At 37.6% G+C, this 21,304-nt stretch overlaps 1 protein-coding gene and 1 pseudogene across 1 annotated transcript in view; one reads left to right on the top strand and one right to left on the bottom strand.

Annotated features, from left to right (window-relative positions):
• Positions 1-2,740, top strand: part of LOC109054505 — a 57,328-nt pseudogene extending 54,588 nt beyond the window's left edge.
• A 4,035-nt stretch (positions 2,741-6,775) lies between these two features.
• Positions 6,776-21,304, bottom strand: part of LOC109058052 (F-box/LRR-repeat protein 16-like) — a 16,771-nt gene continuing 2,242 nt past the window's right edge. Inside the window, exons 2-6 of the mRNA XM_019075271.2 lie at positions 14,820-15,483; positions 11,580-12,088; positions 10,624-10,708; positions 10,375-10,438; positions 6,776-9,610 (exon numbers count right to left, since the gene is read on the bottom strand). Of these exons, the coding sequence (XP_018930816.1) occupies positions 9,462-9,610; positions 10,375-10,438; positions 10,624-10,708; positions 11,580-12,088; positions 14,820-15,476 (1,464 nt within the window). The 5' untranslated portion in view covers positions 15,477-15,483 and the 3' untranslated portion in view covers positions 6,776-9,461. The remainder of the gene's footprint in view (positions 9,611-10,374; positions 10,439-10,623; positions 10,709-11,579; positions 12,089-14,819; positions 15,484-21,304) is intronic.

Below are 21,304 nucleotides of genomic sequence, written 5' to 3'. Positions count from 1 at the left end.
ACTCTCATTCTGACGGCACCCATTCACTACAGAGGATCCATTGATGTGCAATGTTCAATATCTCAAAATCTGTTCTGATGAAAAAACAAACTCATCCACATCTTGGATGGCCTGAGGGTGAGTATATTATCAGCAAATTTTCATTTTTGGGTGCACAGTTCTTTTAGTTGCTTTAAGTGGATTTATACTTAATGAAATTTTGAGGCATGGTGAATGTTTCTTTTAGGAAAACATCCCCTTTGCAGTGGTGGGAACAGATAAGGAACACCAGGTGAACGGGAACAAAGTCTTGGGAAGAAAAACAAAGTGGGGGATCATCGAAGGTTAGAGTCTTAAGACATCGTCTATGATTTGCTGGTCACCAGTAATTTAATGTGTTTTGGATGCTGGTGTCTCCGCCAGGCTTCTTAACTAGTTTCGCCAGAAAGATTGTTGGTTGACCTCCATGGAACCCATGCTAGTCTTTTCAGCAGGGTAACTGTAACAATTGTCAAATCTAATTGTGTAATGATGGCTGACAGGCTTCACAAGGCAAGACTGTCTGTGATTTAGGTTAGTCAACACTGCCATCAAGTGGTGTCTGTCGAAAGTACAGCGAAGCCCTGGATGAATTCATGAACATGCCTTTGTATTTTGTTTATTTCAGTTGAAAATGTTGCGCATTGCGAGTTTGCACACTTGAGAGATCTTCTTATCAGGTAAGTCATATTTTTTTTACTTGCAAGTCTTCAAATATCATAATCGAATGACAGCATATGGCATATGATTTTGCTGTAGGAGCAGCCATTAACAACCCTTACATTCTGGTTGTCGGGTTTATCATAATTTAGAACCAATCTAAACAAACAACAATCTTCTATTAAGAGCATACTGGATAAACTGACATTTTTTTTTTTTTTTTTTTTTATGGTTTATGGTTTTATGGTTGGTCCAAGTTATGAAAGAATAAAAATTTTAAACAACGGAATGGTAAACAGATGTCAGAGTTTCATGCAGTTAAAACTAACTGTTCTGGTCACAAACCTTTGCTTTTAAGCTTAAACCAGCTGAAATGGTTAACAGCTCTGGGAAGGGACAGCTGAGAAAGGCATGAGTACATCCTTTCCTGTGAGCTCAGTAAAGGACAGGTTAATTACGGTATCTGAACGGGTGAGGCCAGGTCACAAAGCCCTCTCACGGTAACTCTTGGAATAGCGGTCCGTTGACAGATGGTATGAGAGTGATTCCCTGCTGAAATGGGAAACAAGTGATGACCGTTATAATGCTCCACGTTTTTGAATCGCCTTTCACACTTTTTGATCGGCCTCCCGCTGAAGCAGAGATGAAATTACACCAGGAAACACCAACCGAATCACACAAAGGGCTCATAAAAAGCTGATTTAGTCAGAAAACAATTCAGTTCTGCATAAGAGAATGACTTTTATTTTACACTGTGCATATTTCCCTTAGGGGATGTTATTGTGGGATCGAAATTGATATTATGCTCTACTGCGCTCTACTTTCAAGTCCCACCTGCAAGATTTGAAGGATGTCACTCACAACATCCACTATGAGACCTACAGGGTGAAAAGACTTAACGAGAGCAATGCCAATGGAGTGGTGCTTTCACCTTTGACCCTGGAGAATGGTACCCTAGAGAAGAGCGATGCAGAGAGTCACCTTTGAAAGGGAAGGAGTGTGTACCCATCCTTCGCCCCGTCAGAATGGGAGAGATGAACATTTCACTTCTAGATGGCCACCGTTGGAATATCGACCCGTTTGACTAAAGACATTTCCGCTTAGGCATGTAAACTTCATATATGAGTCTATTTTTGAAATGAATCTATATTGTGGGTAGAATTGAAGCAGGTTTTGGCTAAAAGAAAGTTTTCCTCTATTTTTCTCCCTCTTGATATCTTTGATCCGTAATCTGGCACAGAGGGTTGGCATGTTGGAAAATGTGTGTGCATTCCTGCACGCCTGACACCTCACTGGATGAGAAAATCCCATAATCCCTATCCGGGTTACTGCACCTCTACATTTACACTGAACCAGCAATGTGACATTCTCCTTTTGATCTTTTATTTACATAATTATTTTAGATTTTTTTTTTTTTTTTTTACAGCAAAATATGATCTTTCCCTGTACTTTTGTAAAAGAAGAGATTAAAAAAAAAAAAAACTTTAGACAAATATTTTTGTTACCATAGCTGCTTTGAAGCTGAAGGTATTTTCTTAACAGATCCTTAAAGAGTTTCTTACTGCTATCCATAAATGGCTGCTGTGATTATAGCAAATACTGTATGTTGATATAACGGAAAAATATTTCAAATATAACCTTTGACCTTAAAGGTCTGGTATAAAATTTAATACTATTGATCATTTCTAATGTAGAGATGGATAAAGGAACAAGAGAAAGTTGATTCTTACTGATGTTTGCCGTACAGTAACAGGTCAAGTTTACAGTTATTTGTAGGGATGTTTTTCTTTCACTAACCTAGTTAACTTACTATTGAAAGGTACACATTGTGCTGTTTACTTCTCTCCACTGGACGTCAAGAGTCCATCTTGCCCTTTTGCTTATCAAAGCTATTGTACATAACCATAATGTGTTCTTATTTTCTATCACAGCATCACATTTTTTACTTAACATGTATTAGGGGCATCATCATGATTTCCTTGTTACTAATATTACTATACATGTAAACACCATTGATTTATGATTAAAAAATTGCCACCGTTCAATATTTATGTGGAGCCACTGATCAATGCTATTAGTTTGTTTGGAGAATGCCGTAATATTATACACTACCGTTCTAAATTTTGGGGTCAGTAAGATTTTTTATAAAAAGTGTCTTAGGCTCACCAAGGAATGCATTCATTTGTTCAAAAGCAGTCAAAAACTAATTAAAATTTGAAATCTGTTTTGTTTTAATATATATATATATATATATATATATATATATATATATATATATATATATATATATATATATATATATATATTTATTTATTTATATATATATAATTATTTATTTATTTATTTTTTCTGAAATGGCATTGCTGAATTTTTTGAAGCCATTACACTAGTCTTAAAAGGATACTCCACCCCAAAATGAAAATTTTGTCATTTATCACTTACCCCCATGTTGTTCCAAACCCGTAAAAGCTCTGTTCGTCTTCGGAACACAATTTAAGATATTTTGGATGAAAACCGGGAGGCCTGTGACTGTCCCATAGACTGCCAAGTAAATAACAGTGTCAAGGTCCATAAAAGGTATTAAAGTCGTCGTCAGAATACTCCATCTGCCATCAGACGTGCAATTTGGGTTATATGAAGCGACGGGAACACTTTTTGTTAGCGAAGAAAATAAAAATAACTACATAAGTAATTATTCCTTTGTCAACAATTCCTTTGTCAACAGTCTCCTCTGTGTCTCTCAATATCACCGTATGCTGCGTATGCTGTTCTGTATCATCTACGCCACAAGCATGCACTGTTTCTATGTGTATTTAGCTTTGATTTGAAAGAAACAGCGCATCCTTGTGTGCGCGGATGATAGAGAAGAGCATACGCAGCATATGGTGAAATAGAGAGACACAGAGGAGACTGTTGACAAAGGATTGTTGAATAAAGTCGTTATTTTTTGATTTCTTCGCTTACAAAAAAGTGTTCCCGTCGCTTCATATAACCCAGATTGCGCGTCTGATGGCAGATGGAGTATTCTGACGATGACTTTCATACCTTTTATGGACCTTGACACTGTTATTTACTTGGCAGTCTATGGGGCAGTCACAGGCCTCCTGGTTTTCATCCAAAATAACTGTGTTCCGAAGATGAACTGAACTTTTATGGGTTTGGAACGACATGGGGGGTAAGTGATTAATGAAAAAAAAGTATCCCTGGGTGGAGTATCCCTTTAAGTGTCATATTATCTTTTAAAAATCATTCCAATATGCTGATTTGGTACTTACAAAACATCATTATTATTATTATTATTATTAGTTAATTAGTTTTATTATAAGTTGGAAATGGTTGTGCTGCTTAATGAAGTCTGGAAGTGTTGTTTTATTATTCTTTAATGAATAGAAAGTTTAAAAAAAGGTCAAGAAAAATAAATATTTTGCAACATTATAAATGTAATTCATTATAAATGTCTTTACTGTCACATTGGGTCAATTTAATGAATCCTTGCTGAATAAAATTAATTTCTTAAAAAAAAAAAAAAAAAACACTTACCGACTCCAAATTCTGAACAGTAGTGTATGTTCATAATATGTTTATGTGATATGAATCTTAAAAAAAAAAGAAAATTAAATCTCTCATCATTTTAGAATGGCCTAAACTCTTTACTGAGGACTGACAGTTAGACAGGTGTCTTTCTGCATTTAAAACCTTAATCATACCTCAATAGTCGCTTCACCTTTGATCCATTTTCTTCTGATGTCCTCGCTTATGTGTGTTTTTATTATTTGTGAAAGGGTGCCAACTGAAGACATTTTCTTTGTGACTCGCTTCAGGAGTGTTAACGTCAGGCTAAATTAGCCAAAATAGCTTACTTAAGACTCTTATATAACACATGCTTATAAAGCAGAACCCCAACTGCCTGATTGAAACATCTTTTATCAAGATCTGCGGGATAGGTTTTTGTTGACCTGCAAATAACAACTAAGCTTTTCTTTCTTTTTAGAGCCTTATTCATTTTAAAAAATTGATCCCTGTGGACAAAACACTTAATATAAACTGTGTGTCTCAGAATAGGCAAGGTAGATAAGTTTGTGTGTGGATGCACATTCAGGAAGCAACATTCAAACACACATTAACAGCTGACAACATGTTTTAAAGGAATAGTTCACCCAAAAATTGAAAACCAGTCATTTATTCACCTTATCACCCTTATATGTTGTTCCACAGAAGCAAGTCATACAGTTTGATCATTAAATACATTTTGGGGTGAACTACACCTTTAACAACTAAATGTCAGAAAATTAATGACGCAAATATGGTGCTTATTTTGTACAACTTTTACTAAAACGGTGCAGACTGGAACCAACCAACTGAAAACAACAACGCTTGTCTGACAAGGCACTGCAGCCATGAGATGGAGTTCATAAAACTTTGTCTTTTTTCTCTTTCATTTTAAATTAACCACTACAACAGTATTTACAGAAAGAAATGTACCCTAAAGAACTGAGAACTGGGACATTTCCATGTCACACCAGAGAAATAAAATACCGAAGAAATGAGAGAAACATTTTAGATAATCAGTGAGGCAGATATCTAACATTGCTCATTAGGCTGTTGAACCACAGTCACCCAAACCAAGTGTTTGCACCAGAATAAAAGTCGTTGTTGCGGACCCTGTATGAATGTCAAAAGCATTACTAATACTGGTTTAGTATTACATGTACAAGTACATACAAAGAGCCAACAAAAGAGCTGTTTTCTGTTGTTGAATCATGTCGTTCTCAACTTTTATAAAAGAAACAATCCAGACATATGTTAGTTGGGAAGAGTTAGAGGAACAGAGGATTCATTCTATTCGCTCAACAATTAAAAGTGCCAGACATTTAGAGTTAAAAGCAAGCTGGAGGGTGAACAGAAACTGCCAACACACTCTGGATGTGGTAAGCTAGTAAAACTCCTTCAGAGAGCAAGAATAGAGGAGCACTGTTCATGGAAACTGGCCTTGAAAATGGTTTAAATTTACAGTGTAAATCAGACAGAACGACTCCATATCTGCCAGCCAGATTTGTCTGGTAAGAAAGCAAAATTCACACAGTAGTACCAGTATTTCATTGACTCGGAAAAGTAACCCTGCCTCGATCACAAGAGGAAGGCAGCAGGCCCAATATAGACACACAATAAACATCTGTTAATATTCTTGCATTTAGCCCGTATTAACATGTCTTTGATATTAGCTCAATGTACAAAGTGAAACAAGCTTAAGTCTTTTATACTATCGATTGCTGATGTTATTCATCGCTAAAAGACATTAACCTTTTTGCATATCTTGCCTCTTCTCTTGACCAGGTTTCTCTGCTGACTCTTTTCGCTTAAAGCGTTATGGACGTGCACGCTGAAACCTTCTGACAGATGACCTCGACATATTGATATATATTTACAGATTACAGTGGGGTTAGTGCATGAGTTATTATTTAGGGTTCTTTAAGGTGAAAAAATTCCCACACACATAAACTCTCATTCTATACAAAGAGGGAAAAGGCTCGGTTTGGAAGTGAAAACGATAGAATTTATACAAGATTAATACAATATCTCTGACAGTTTCATACAGTTGTCCTCAAATACTATGCAATGCATTAGCGATATATTAATAATCTCTCTTTATTTCATTCAGCTCAAATGGTTCTGTTTCTGTTATGGAGACATAGGAAATGAAAAGCGCTTTGATGGGATTTCCTTCAGATTTTTGCTATTGAATAAAACCTGTTGCAATCTTTAAAAGATGATCGAGTTTGTGTAAATACTGCAATATGTCTCCTAACAGTTATCAGGATACCGCAAAGAAAAAAGAAACCAAACATAGCTACAATTTGAGCTTAGGCATATGAACTGGTGTAGAATATTTAACATCCAATCCTGAACACAATGCCAATTTACTTTTCTAGACTTTATGACAGTGTCTCTCAACAACTTACATCCATTTTACAACCGAAAACAAAAGAAGTGAAGTAGATTCGTCATCAAACACGAGAAAATGGGCAGCAGGAGGTTGGGTAAAATCAGTTTAAGGGCTAAGTCAGCTCACTGTCTGCCCTTCTGTCAATTGTGTGTCAATAGTCTGGCCACCAAAAAAAAAACCATGTGCCTCAGAGACTTCAGTTATTCTAACCGGCGAAACCATTGTTTTAAAAAAAGCTTCAATTCATCAATAAAAAAAAAAAAAACTCAACTCCAATTTCCATAGTAGTTCTTGTCTCATCAGGTACCCCATCAAAAAAACATGTTCTACTTCTAAATAAACCTCATACAATCCTCGTAAATGTAATAAATAAATAAATAAATATGTGCATCGTGTCAATAAATTAACCCACTACCAATGATAAGTAAAAGCAAATAAATACGTAACAACTTCAATGATTCAAAAGATAAAGTCACACAAGGTAGTGAGATTGAAAGTCTCAGGGGATCTCGCCTGGATAAGCAGCAGCTGCTAACCCTGATTAACCCGCCATTAAACATGTCACTATATACAAGAAGAGAGATCGACTGTCTGAGGTGAGTGCTAATGTGTCTTTTAGTAGATATAATCTGTTATCTTTAAGAGAATTTAGGGTGAGATAGGGTAGTGATGTTGGAATTATCCCGACATAGTTTCTATCTGTTTTGTTCTACACATTTTTGGAGTAAGATTAGCTTCATGTTTGAATCAGAAAGGTTTATAATAATTGGAGAAAGCTAGTAATCAATTAGAATTCTCATTCATCTCAACTGTACACAAATTAAAAGTTCCTTGTTGGCAAAATGGTTAGAACTATTCTTTGGAAAACTGAATATGGTTCTTCTATGCAATCGTTCTAGGAACCGTTGTTTTTAAATGATAGTTATGCTTTTTGTATCCAGATGATGTAGTTCAGGCATGAACCAGCTGTGGCGCTAATCAACCAAACCCGAGGTTTAAGTGGGACAGCATGCCTGAAATTTCAAAGTTCACTAGTACATTTCTGCACAATTTCCTGAAGAAAAAAAAAATTGCCAAATTGCATGCACTAATACCATATCTGTCCACAGATGATAATATTCAGAGGTAAACCCATTTCACTAGTTAGAACTTAGAGGTTGCTTTTACCAATCTAAGACTCCAAAATTGTGCACCATGCCATTTATTCTACCACTATCTGAGAAGATCTGAGCAGCACATTAATCTCCTGAGAGAGCAAATGCAGGGTTCGCTATGGGGTATGGAGTGGGTTGGAAAAGAACAAATGACTGCTTTCTGCGAATTCCCCTGCGGACCTGTATTCTACATACCCAATTATACAATGAGGTAGGCACCACAGATTAGAACAATTGTAAGGGGGTGAAGAAATCAGCACCTCGGAAAATAAAAAGAGGTGCTACTAATCTAAAAGCAGACATGTGGGTATTGCTTAATGGGAAAGCAAAACTGCTAGACGAAAAGAGACTACTGTAATAAGCTTGTGTGGGATGTTTGTGATCACTTTAATTACACTGGCCTGCCTCTGCATTTGATGCACTTCACTGTAAACCATATTCATCAGATGTATTTAAAAGCACTCGGGCTGAAAGAGACACTGCGCCCGTACTGTAAGAAACTATGGTAGAACTGGCATGCTGTCCGCTGCTGTAATGGTTTGGCCTGGTGACAAGTAAGCAATGACGTGCAGTTTCAGTCTGTGAAAGGCTGTCACGTGGCCCGCGGCGTGGCCCAGCTGCATTATGGGATCACTCAGAGATCTCATCTTCATTTGAATCAGGATTAATATGGAACCCTGCACATAAGCCACTAATATCAATTGACATCAAAATGGAATTAAAATAAAACAGGCAGATGAAAAAGCCAAGCTATCTTTTGTACAAACCACAGTCCGTCTGAACTATATTAAAATGTATGAGCAGTTCCGATCCACCCCACTCTCCCCGACTCAAAATATCTGGAAATGTCTTTAAAAGAGCAATCTGCTGGGAAAAATAACCTCCTGACTTCTGATTATGCTGGTTCCTTTCAAAGGACAGTACCTCAATACTGTACCTTCACCGTACCTGGATTTCCATCTTATTCAAAGTGTCCGAAACCTCGATCTTATACCCTAAATGTTTCACAGTAATCCTTATCATCAAAAATAATACCTAAAAAAATAATATAAAAAAAGAGAGAACTGCATGATAAAAAGCAAGTAGTGTTGATGTGAAAATCTACGTAGCTGTTCATCTCTAAAGTTCTCGATTTTTTTCCCTTGATAAGACACCGAGATGGAGCGGCTCGACAAAAGTGAAGAGACCCTGTTGTAGGCTCCTTTTCCTCATTCTTTCCCTTAAACATTTTGGTTCCTCTCTACCTTTCCCTGGATATATGAGAGACAGCTCAAACAGGCAGCGCACACCTCTGTCACTTCAACATAAAGAGTTTTGAATGAGACATGGAAGCTGGTCTCACAGTTCAGTGGAGGAACATGTTTCATGTATGTGTGGGGGCTGATTCCTATGTGTCATGTTATTTAATGAAAGATCTAGCCTCTGACCCACTGCGCTTTGTACATGATCCTTCTCACTTGTCAGTCCAGGCCCGTTCAGACCTTTTCTTTCAGATTTCCCTTTTTATCTTCCATGTCAACCATACCTATTCACCCCTCCAGAAAAAAGAAAACCAAAACAAACTCCCATTCAATTTCTCTCATTGATTCTTCCTGTGGGTCCAGGATGAAGTTGGGTTTATCATCAGTCTGTAGGAGGAGGTTTTGGTGATGTGGTGGGTGCTAGTGCCCATGAAACTCTTTGCTCTACTCGATGACCATGCAGCGCGGCAGATGCTGGGAGTAGTATTTGAAGAGTTCAGCTGTGGCGCCCGGGCAGTTGGTCAGTTCCAGCTCCTCTAGCTCCTGCAGTTGGATCAGGCCTGATAGGCCACTAGTGGTCAGCAGAGGGCACCCTAAGACAGAGGAAATGAGAGCTGGTCAAATACAAATGCTAACAGCCACCTCCACTCAACTGCTCACTTCCTGTTTATGATGCTGTGAGACAACAACACCACTTTTTACATCAAAGATGATGATTCTCAAACAGAAAGTTTTCTTTTTTTTTTTTTTGAAAATATATATATAAATATGTGAAATATATTTTTGTGTAAAGATTATAAAGATACATTTATATAAAGATTTTTTTTTTCAACTAATAGCTCAAAGCATTTATTTACTTTTTAAGGAAATAAAACATGAAATTGTGTGGATGGCGTGTATAGTGTAGTTAGTGTACTATATATGTATCAAGCTAAATGAAGTTCAACTAACAGATATGTTTCTGTTTGAGAGGAAGTGTTTTCAACCACAGAAATGAAAAGTTTGTTGTTTAAAAGTGAAGTTAATCATGTTATATGACACTGACTATAATATTAGTATAAAATAAATTGCTTGGTCTGGATGAAGGGGTACTTTGAATAAAGATATGCGGGAAAAAATCAGGAAACACTGGAATAGAAAATATTTATGCACAGCTACTGATGGAACAGGCAGATATTTCTGATCTCCAAATGTAATTTTTGAGGGATTAACTGAGCTTTCTTCCATAGCATGATTAAGCTTAGGTATTCATAGAAACAATCTATTTCCAAACATACAGTGTTTTTTCATTATAGTATTTTATTAGGACTTTATCAGTGCGCATCCTGCAGTATCAGCTCTTTCAGTGTGTTTTTACCTGCTAGAGAGAGAAGACGAAGACTCCTCATGCCATATAGATGCTGTAACCCAAAGTCTTGCACCTAAAAGCACACAGGGGGAGCAGTTTTGGTGATGTGACATGCTATAAATTATCTAACATATACATTTTAACCTAATTGTGATTAATAAAATAGTTAATGGATAACTTATATATCAACTACCCATAACTTTATTATCATAGTAAGTAAGACTATCCCTTTAAGCTGACAGTTGCACTGACACTTACCTGACAGCACCAGCGCAGGTAGAGACTTCTCAGAGTTGACATGGTAGATAAGTAACCCAGGCCTGTATCTGTAATCCGCACACACCTGAATACAGACATATAAAGAACAGTCATTTTACTTCTGGACTTGATTGTGATAATCATTCTTTCCATAATGTATCAAAATATCATGGTATTATAACCATCAGATAGCATCACTGTATCATAGCACTCAATGGACATTATTATAGAACAAGGATTTTAACTATTGTAGTATTTAAAAACTGTTCGGTCGTGGTTCTTTAAAACCGTAAGTGGGCATTTTATACCAATAAACACTTTTAATCATAATGTTACTATGAAAACACTTGTCAGAATTTCACATCAAACAGGCAAAAAACTATCTGTATAAACACGTCAGTTTGTGTTGGTCTAGTTTATTCTTCTATTTATGTAAAAAAAAAAAAAAAATCTTATAACAATGGCAAATAGTGATAGGAACTAGCATTCTGAAGTGACCCACACCCATACAGCATGATTGTGAATGTTGTTATACAACAGTTCAATAAACAAGGCGTTTATATTGAGTAACTTACATTTAAGACACAATATTGGCAGCTACCTTTTCCTTTTCTATTTATGCTGTTTAGTTGCAAAGGCAGCAACATAGTTTGATTCCTTGTTTTGTTCCTAAATGAATCAGCGTATTTGAAAAGTAATTTGCAGCGTGCATATATATATATATATATATATATATATATATATATATATATATATATATATATATATATATATATATATATATATATATATTAAATATTACTTTCAAAACCCAAATACAGTATCAGCTAGTGAACTGATATATTGGTATATACTGATATATTGTTATCACAACATTTAGTCCCAATGAGGCTCTGTAAGAGGAAATATCAGCAAGATTTATTTTACACTCTGCACTGTAAACTCAGAACACTCACCGGTCCAGAACCAGCTCCTCCAGCTTGTGTAGGTCACAGGCGATATACTCCAGGGCCATGTCAGTGATGCGGGGGCACCAGGACAGATCCAGACTCCGGAGCTTTCTCAGATTCTCTGCAACCAATTCCACGCCATCGTCGGTGATCTTCGAGCAGCCTGACAGGCTGAGGGAGGTGAGGTTTGGCAGGCTGTGCACCATGTTAACTACGCCATGGTTGGTGATCTCCCAGCAGGAGTTCAGACGCAGCGTGTGGGTGGTATAGCCTTGCTTAGCGGTGAAGTAGGCCATGGCTGTGTCGGTCACGTGATAGGCCTGCAGGCTGAGCTCTGATAGGTTGGGAAGGAGCTGAGAAATTGCGGCGATGGCATCATCTGCCACGTTGATGCAGTCGCTGACGCTGAGAGAGGTAAGCCGCGCATTCAGGCTGGACCATAGGCCGGCTTCTGTGAAATCATTGCAGCCGGAGAGTTCAAGGTGCATCAGACCCTGCATCTGTTCCAGCATCACCTGAAGAGTTCAAGACAGAGAAGCAATGTTATATCAAGCATACACATAACTGCAAGTGTGCTTCTAGTGCAGTGCAAGTTGTCCAAAGCTTAATGAACAATCAGAGCATTATGCTGGAGCAGGGGTTCTCAAACAGTTCCTATAGCCTCCTTGTCTCCCTTATTGGACAGACCTAGCTCAGGTAATGGAGTACTCTATTAAACACCTGATGAGTTAATTCAGCTGGATTAAATAAGGGAAACATCTCAAATGTGCAGTGCTTGAGAGGCTCCAGAAAAAGTTTGAAAACCCAGAACGTTTCCATATTGTTAGCATATGGTTCCCACTTAGTTGTTTCTTTGTAAACCAATTCCTAACATTGTTGGAATGTTGTAGGGAGGACTTTAATCTTATACACAACAATCTCTAATGGCTATTTTTTGTTTTCACCATAAAATATCAAAATCATCTCAACAGCAGTGTTCGGTCTCAACTATTTTTACACTTCAATACCCACTCAACAGTGACAATGACAACAAAACTCAAGACTTGGAATTATTGAGAAAAGTGGAAAGGATGGAAATAACTCACTATTACTATACAGTATCACAGGTGAGTGACATACAGCGCACGTGTTGCTTACTGTTAGTTGAAGCAAATCCTTAAGTCACAGAAAAGATTATAATTCAATAGACCCGATTTCATAATTATTAAATGTCAAAATTATTTCCTGTGGTAATCAACATTATGATACAAATGCTGTTAATAGATCCTTTAAGATTTCTTCAATGCCACATTCTTTCATTTCTAAAACTATACAAAATGGAAATAATAATACTAATTGTGATACAGATTGGTATCTAAAGCACTTCCAAACATTTGTCTTAAAGAAACTGCGGATTATTTGATCTTTTCTAATACTAGGCTAATTCCTAACCAGGGGTGCATTTACCAAAAGTATCTATGGTTGCAAGTTTTGTTGTTATCAGTAGAGATCAACTGAACATGCGACCATAGCTGGCTAACAATGCTTTTGGGAAACGCACCCCTGATTGATGTACACTGGGAAATCTGACTAAATTCCTAATCAGAAAAATTCAAAGAGCCCTTTCTATTTCAATTAAATGCAGGTTATTAAAGATGGTACAAAATATATTTCCAGTGTGTGGCCCAATTAATGTAAACCTGAATATTTAAGGCAATTCTTTGGGATTAACAACAAATATTTGCACTGAGATGGTCTGCAACTAATGGATTGTGTGACCCCACTGACCTAGTTACTGAGCCAGAGAAAAAAGGGAACAATGTGCAGATTTTCTGTTTTTAATCACTTAAAGGTTTCAGGGACATCTTATATTTATAATGAAGGGAACAATGGCTAAGAAAAATGCAAATGAAAAGAGCTAATTTCAGCTTCAACTCTTGAAGGCAGGAGTCTCTTATTGAAGTACTTGGTCAAGCCTTGTGCTGTGATATCTGCCCTGCCCTATATAATTCCCAAACAAGCCCCGAGGTGCACAGTCCTCTCTCACCCAATAGTGCAATAAAAAAACAGCACAACTAATGGATTGTGTGACCCCACTGACCTAGTTACTGAGCCAAGAGAAAAAAGGGGAACAATGTGCAGATTTTCTGTTTTTAATCACTTAAAGGTTTCAGGGACATCTTATATTTATAATGAAGGGAACAATGGCTAAGAAAAATGCAAATGAAAGAGCTAATTTCAGCTTCAACTCTTGAAGGCAGGAGTCTCTTATTGAGTACTTGGTCAAGCCTTGTGCTGTGATATCTGCCCTGCCCTATATAATTCACAAACAAGCCCGAGGTGCACAGTCCTCTCTCAGACAGAAGAAACTCCACGGCCTCTATCACTGCACATGCTTGTTTGCATATCTGAGTTGAAAAAGCTTGGATGCCGTCATGAACAATTTGAGAGTTCACCATGGCAACAAAAGCCCAGTCCTAGAATAGCAACAGCATAGAGACAAGTGTGATGAGTGTGATCATAGCTCCATGTTCTTGCAAAACACAATTGTTTCTAACCATGTATGTAAGATGTTCCGACCAAATTACCATCAAGTGAATTATTTAATCATACTTAGGGGTGGGGTGGGGGGGGGGTAAATGATGGAGATCTTAAATTCTATTCTAAGGATTCATTTTTAAGAGTAATCATGGTTCAACTCATGTTTGAAATACTACATGAACTTTTCATAATCAATCAGTAATGTAGAAGTAAATACTTTACAAATAGACAAATAGAGAAATAGACTCTTTCACTGACTGTGTTGACATTTTTCCACAGTTTATTTATATTTAAATTTTTTAAAAAAAATGGAATGTGCATTTTATAACTATGCCTACCTAATGTTATAGTACCTTAAATCACAGAACACAAGATGCTTTTCTAATACAATGGCTGAGGGAATGAGGGCAAATTTGACATTCTCTCTTCTGACCAAATAATCAATCTCTTAATATTTCTTTTCATATTTTGTAAAATTATAGAAATACCATTGTTTTTTTTTTTCTTTTTTCTTTCTTTTGCTATTGGAACAAATTTGAACATAAAAATTATATTTGTTGTAGTTTTCATTTTTTTGGTATATACTTTTGGTATAAATCTCTACCTGTCGATAGATTTTGACCATTACACATTATACACATTTTTTTTTTTTTTGCATTCAAATGATATCTGAATTGCTTGATAGTCAAATAAAAGACAGCATGACAACCTGGAATCTATAATTACCTCAAGTCCCGCATCCGTTATAGTCGACCTCTTTAGACTGACAGACTTGACTCCCTTCTTTGACAATGGATAGTTGTCGATGAACTCACAAATGTCCAAATCCGAGACCCCCACCAGACAGAAGGACTGGAAGCCTCTGAGAGCAAAAGCCTGCAGGCTGACAAACTCCTTCTCCCCATTGAGCAGGATCGTGTAGAGTTCCTTGGCATGTAGAATGGGCGTCACACCTTCCCAGAACATGGGCTGGTAGAGCACTTTCCGCCACGTCTTGCACACCTGGGCTAGAATGCACTTTTCTGCCGTGGTGAAGTACCATAAGAGCCGGTTCAGCACCTTCTCGTCCAGCACCAGTTGTCTCTCCAGCAGGGTCTTGGGAAACTGCCGGAGGGGAGGTTTGATGGCAGTCACGGGACTTGTGTCCAGGTCGGGGCCCAGCAGTGAGGCCGCTGTGGGGAGGGGCTCTAGGTGATAGGGCAGGCTAGGGGGAGGCAAGATGGTGGGCACGGAGGACGACTGGCACAGGCGATTCTTGGCAGCTGGAGTGCCTTTAGTAATGCTGGCCGAACCGAGGCCATTGGGCTGGGGGGGAAGCTTGACCATGCCGTTCCGAGTCACACAGGGAGACTTGAGGTCACTGGGAGTGGACATATTCAGCATTGGAAGCCTGTAAATAGACCAGAGTTGAATCATAACATGTCTTGCCAGTGATATCAAAAAATATATTTTTATGATAAAAAAAATAAATAAATCACACTATGCATAAATGTGATCACAGCTTATAAAAAAGTGTTCATTTCTGTGGCAGGGCTTAACAATAACAGTTTTTTTTATCCAGTGCCAGATTTATACTTGCCTTGCCAACAATTTCAGTGGCTATCCATTTCACAGATAAATATTTTTAGCAAAATATTATTATTCATGTTTCTCTCTGTTCATGTTACATTTTCCGAAGGTTTCTATAATTTTTGCTTCTATAACTTTTAGCAGAAAGCACTTTGGCTGCATTTATATTTACATAATTTTTAATCAAACCAACTTCTACCATTCTCCACATATTTTGTAAAGGCTTAAGGGTTTTTTTTTAGCCCCACTGTAGCCTAATATTTGTAACAGTAGACGTAGATTCAAAGGTTTGGTTAACACTGAACAAATTAGATTTGTGTTTCAAATCTGATCTTTAAGACTGACTGTCTACTCGCTGTTATTTAGCAAGTAATTGGATCTGTTTGTTCAATATCTGATATATCTACATCGATTGCCATAGTAAGAACAACGACATTAGCTGTTTTTGTCTACAGACACTGATAGTAAATGTCGGTATGGAAAGAGTGAACAAACCTAGAAATTTGATCTTTGATACACGCCTGGATAGTGAACTCAGGAGATGCATGACATAACATATGCGTCAACTGCTTTACTGTATTTCACACATCAATGCAGGTGTTCACTCACGCACTCTCAGGCTCATTTATTATTCACAGTATAGTCAGATCATCAGTTCATTGTACGCACTGAGAGTGAGTGAAAATTAGTAAATTATACTGCAGAATAGAGACATTGCAGCACAAAGAATGAACAATGAAAAAGAATGAACAGTCAGTGAAACAGAAACAGTGATAGAATAACTAAACAGGAGTGAAAATTGTTCTGAGAAAGGAAGTTGTAGAAAGTGACAGAAGAATGTACTCTGAAACAGAGATACCTTTTCAACACTCTGGTCCACCTTAAAACCTCCATGCAGGTGTGCGTGCTCTGTGCACTAATGCTTCAAGTGTAAAATCTCAATGAGTGTAGCTTGCTTTCAGACATTTTTCTCAATAAGCCCTGCCGCAGCTTAAACACTTATACCACAAACAGCCTATAGTGATTTTGAATGCAGAATGATTATAAGCAAATAAGATGTATTTACATAAAGACAAGCAAAAATTTTGATTTTGCATAAGAGTGTTTAGGCTGAATGACCACTAGACTTTCACAGGAGAAACACAATCTAGGTAAAAACTATGCAAATTCACAACTCATTTCACAGCTTTTGAAAACTAGTGGGGGAAAAGTACATCTAATTCATTTCCCTAGGAAACCAAACACTAAAGAACAGACCACAACCCCCATTTCTACCCACAATCTAGAGGTGGAGCTTCCTAAGATTACATCTGATCAACAGAGAAGTACAGTAAGTGCTAGTGCAAGAACTCACAGAAAAAGATCACAACTACAATTTATTAAAATAGTGATTCCCATCTAGGGGTACTTAAGCAACATTTTGGCTGGTCCTCACTTTTTGGCAACCGTTTAAAGAGCTGTTTGAGGGTTAAAGGTTTTAGGGTTAAAGTTGTAATTAGGTTAAGTTTGGGGTTAGGCACTTAGTTGTAATGGCTAGGGTAAAGGGCCAGGGTTTGCACTGTGTCAATGAATGTCCTCAAAGATAGCTGTACGTGTGTGTGTGTGTGTGTGTGTGTGTGTGTGTGTGTGTGTGTGTGTGTGTGTGTGTGTGTGTGTGTGTGTGTGTGTGTGTGTGTGTGTGTGCGTGCGTGTGTGTGTGTGTGTGAAAATAATTCAACATAATCTTCTGGGTTTTTTTGTAGTTATTGTGTTAACACGTTCAGTTCCTATTTGAGAAAAGAAAACAAATTGTGTACATTTTCAGTTGGTTAATTTGTGTGAGTGGCTCTCAGAATATATGTGCACGTTTAAGAAACAAGACAGGTAGATTGCTAAAAGTGCTGAAAGTGCTAGTAACTTTCTCTATGATTTCCTTCAGAAGTGTCAAAACCTGTGCTCAGGTGTCTCATTAAAATGAGATGAGACTGCATGAGTCTGATTTTTAAGCATAGCATTAATTTATTTCTGTTTAAAGTGAAAATTATATTAATAGCAATTTTAGTAAGATTAATAACAATGCTAAAAGTTTGATATTGTTTAAGGGGTGTTTGGGCCTTATTGGTGGGAATGTAGCGGAACACAAAACAAAAAAGCTTTGGAAACACTGTATTAAAACACAAATGACTTCATGTTAAATGGTAGTATACAGAGAGGAAAAATGGCATGCAGACAAAAATAGCACCCAAAATTAAGTATCTCAAATAGCAGATGTCTACGTGACATGTATAAAGAAAAAAAGCAAAAGGAAAAGTGCATCTAGTGGAAAGGGAGCAAAGGAAACAGAAAGTGAGAGAGAAAATGACCTGTTAGTGCAACTTCAGCACCAAGGAGAGCAACTGAACTGCCTGATGAAGCACATCAGAATACTTTCAGCTACACTTCTGCACTGCAGATGAGCGCTTTGGCCCACCAAGATGTGTCAGTTGTGTGGGCAATGCAGTCGAGAGTTCTTAATATAAATTGGAACCATTCAATAAGTTGGCGCAGAAAGGGCTAGTGGTCTTTTGCACTGGGCCAAATCAAAACTCATTGGCCCAGAGATGCGATGTCAAACCATGTGGAGCAAATGTTTGAGTGGAGAGCGACAAGTGATATAAAAAAAAAGGTAGCTGACATATTTTGGACGGGGCTTGATGAGGTCTTTCTGTACCAAGATATGTGCCAAAAGCAGTGGCAGCTTGCCAAGGCCCCATCCATATGCTGTCTTTACCCTCCATTTCAGCAAAAAAGAAAAAGAAAAAAAAAAGTATTATTTTAAAGAAAAAGAAGTAATGTGCAATAAGAGTTGGGGTGGGGATCTATATTTAAAAGTATAGCTTTACCTCGCAAAAGCGTAGTGATATTCTTTACCAAACAAAACCAATATTTAGAATTCTCGCAATAATCAGAAAACTGATTCACTCACACAAGAAGTATGTTGCATTAGATCTGTGTTAAAATAACCAGTATATATGTTGGTCAGCAGTTCTCTACATAGTGACCCCTCGGTGCAGAGGTCTAACTATAACCTCTGGCTGTGTGTGTGCGCGTGTATAGTGTTCTCATATTTCAGTGAGTGGGTTTTTATACACCGAAACTGTATTACATAAAGGCTGTTATCACCTTATATATATCTATATGTAGCTGCTTGTCATTAAAATACTTAAGGACTATTTAAAATTCAGATGCTGAAGCCGTGTGGTTCTTCTCTTCACATCCAGCACTAGAACAAATCAGTTCAGCTGTCGCCCCCATGAAGAATTTAAAAGGGGGAAGTAGCCAGGGAAAACCTCCAGAAACACAGTTACGCAGCAGTGTATTTGAAAGCGAGACGTGGAAAGGGCATGGCTGCTGTCCAGATGGGTTCAAGGCAGTTCATCTGGATATACAGAAGGGGAAAAAACACCTCCTAAATAATTAAGGGTGTTTTAGAAGCACTCGGCTATAAATCGTGTCCGCATGTTGAGCGCCTTTCTACTTTTCCAAAAAAAAAAAGTGCCACACATACAGAAGTTCTTTCTGAATCAAGCTGAGAGGATTAGAATAGCTAGAATTAGCTTATAGAAGATAAATTAACTACTTGGTTCCAAATAGATCAACTAAATGTCTGATTAAACTTGTTTGTTTAGCTTATTCTCATACTTTTAGCTCTGGATATTAAATACCTTTGCAAAAAAAAATTTAATGACATCAAAATAAAGACTATTGGGTCAATCCCAAATGCGGAGAAACGTCTGAGTACTTCCTTCTTTTTTCGCTACTTTTTTTTCAGTTTATATTGTCTTCCAAAGTATGTGGCGATGAGGTCCTTTTTTGGAGCTTGAAAATATTTGGTCCCATCATTTTTCAATATATGAACAAAAAACAGCTAAAACATTCTTAAAACATCTTTGTTTTTTTCAGATGAAAGAAAGTCGTGCAAATTTCGAAAACATGAGGGTGAGTTAATGATGGACTTTGAATAGTTAGTATAGTTCAATACAGTTCTAAACTCATGGAGATGTCTGGCCTGATAGTCTTTCTTTTACAAACATTTTGTTACAAGGAAACTGGTCTGCATTACTCGAGGGGCAAACCACTAAAACTTTCCAGAGCATATCCCCAACAGTTGGCAGCGCGTTTGCATGGAGTAAATCCGTTCTCCCCTCTGCCACTTTGCAAGCCTTTTCAGTTTGCCTGCAGGCCCAGCCTTTACCCATGTTATTTGGATTTACTGACGAAAAACACAAGCCATGTGACAACAAACAAGCAGAGAATGGAGACCCGGCACTTTTGCCATGGACAGATGTGCGGTGCTTGGCACACAATGAGAGTGGGGGATGGGACGAGAGGGAACAGGGGAGATGGGATAGTGGAAGCTTCTTGGAGTGGACAGGATTGGCAGTGGTCTCTCTGAGAGGGATTTGCATGTTCAAAGCAACCCTGTTCTCAGCAAGAGGTGGAAATTAAGTATCGGAACTTAGATGAAGTTGAACCGAGTCTTTGGAAGTTTGTAAGTGGGACAACAGTATGAAATATGTACTCTCTGAGGAACGCTCCTACTCTGCCATTACAGAATTTACAAATGATATTTATGTAAAAAGAAAATCTGCACCTGTGTCAGTTTTGTTCCTGGAAGACCAGCCCATGCTAATGTAATGGTGCTCAGAGCATTTAAAAATAAAGAAGTACAGTCTCTAAAACAGAGAAGGAATCAAAACAGCATCTTAACTAGATTCACAAAGTGCCAGCAGAAGACTTTATGGTTGATCTCAGACAGCTTGAGGTGTTCCATGTGGGAAGCCAAAACTGTATAGGTTGGAAAACAGCAGACTTGGTAAGAAACTGATAAACTAGTCACCTGCTAAAGAACGATAACTATATTAGCGTCCACACCAACAGTGCATTCTGTTTAAGCACACGCTGCATTAATGTCATCTTCCACTTTAAATACTCAAGCTCTTTAAAGCTGGCGGATTCTTACTGTCAGGGTTTTTAATGTTCATCAGCTGGAAAAAATATTCTAAAAGAGATTTCAACAATATCATTCCTCTGTGTTGTTATTGTTATACAGCTGTGCTATTCTAATTCTATTCTCATGGAATTAGAATGATTATTAAAACTTTATAGTTATCGTCCTGGGTGTGTACTGCCCTTACAACTGACCTAAAGAGGCTTGGTATGAAAGTGAAGATGTGTAATCTACACTTTCTCAGTGAGGATAGTTTACGCTACGCTGTCAACACTGAGTGGGCCTCCACACATGCTCACTTTCACCCATGATATTAGTTACAGTTGTAGCTATCACTGGTCTTATTCCTGACAAACCAATCGAGAGAGATCCGTCGCTGCTGATGTTTCATGCAGATCTCCAATTTAATGTTGTCAGAGCTGACAGCCTGAGTCCTGGCTTCTGATACTTTTTGATCTGGCACCCTGTTTCCTGTTAAGTCTCTGCTGTCCTATATAATAAAGGCAATAATGCTAAAAATAAGTCTTACATTTCAAAAAATGTAAATGTAAGAATAGTGAGCAAAGGCCAGATTTAACTGACCAAATCTCTCTCTTTCTTGCTCCCACACCCAACATCTGTCATTTAGAAATGTTCAGAATGGAATAACAGCTTACTACATACTGAATCATTT

Source organism: Cyprinus carpio, chromosome A3, assembly GCF_018340385.1.
Source record: "Cyprinus carpio isolate SPL01 chromosome A3, ASM1834038v1, whole genome shotgun sequence".
Taxonomy (NCBI): Eukaryota; Metazoa; Chordata; class Actinopteri; order Cypriniformes; family Cyprinidae; genus Cyprinus; species Cyprinus carpio.
This window is presented reverse-complemented; position numbering and strand designations above follow the sequence as displayed.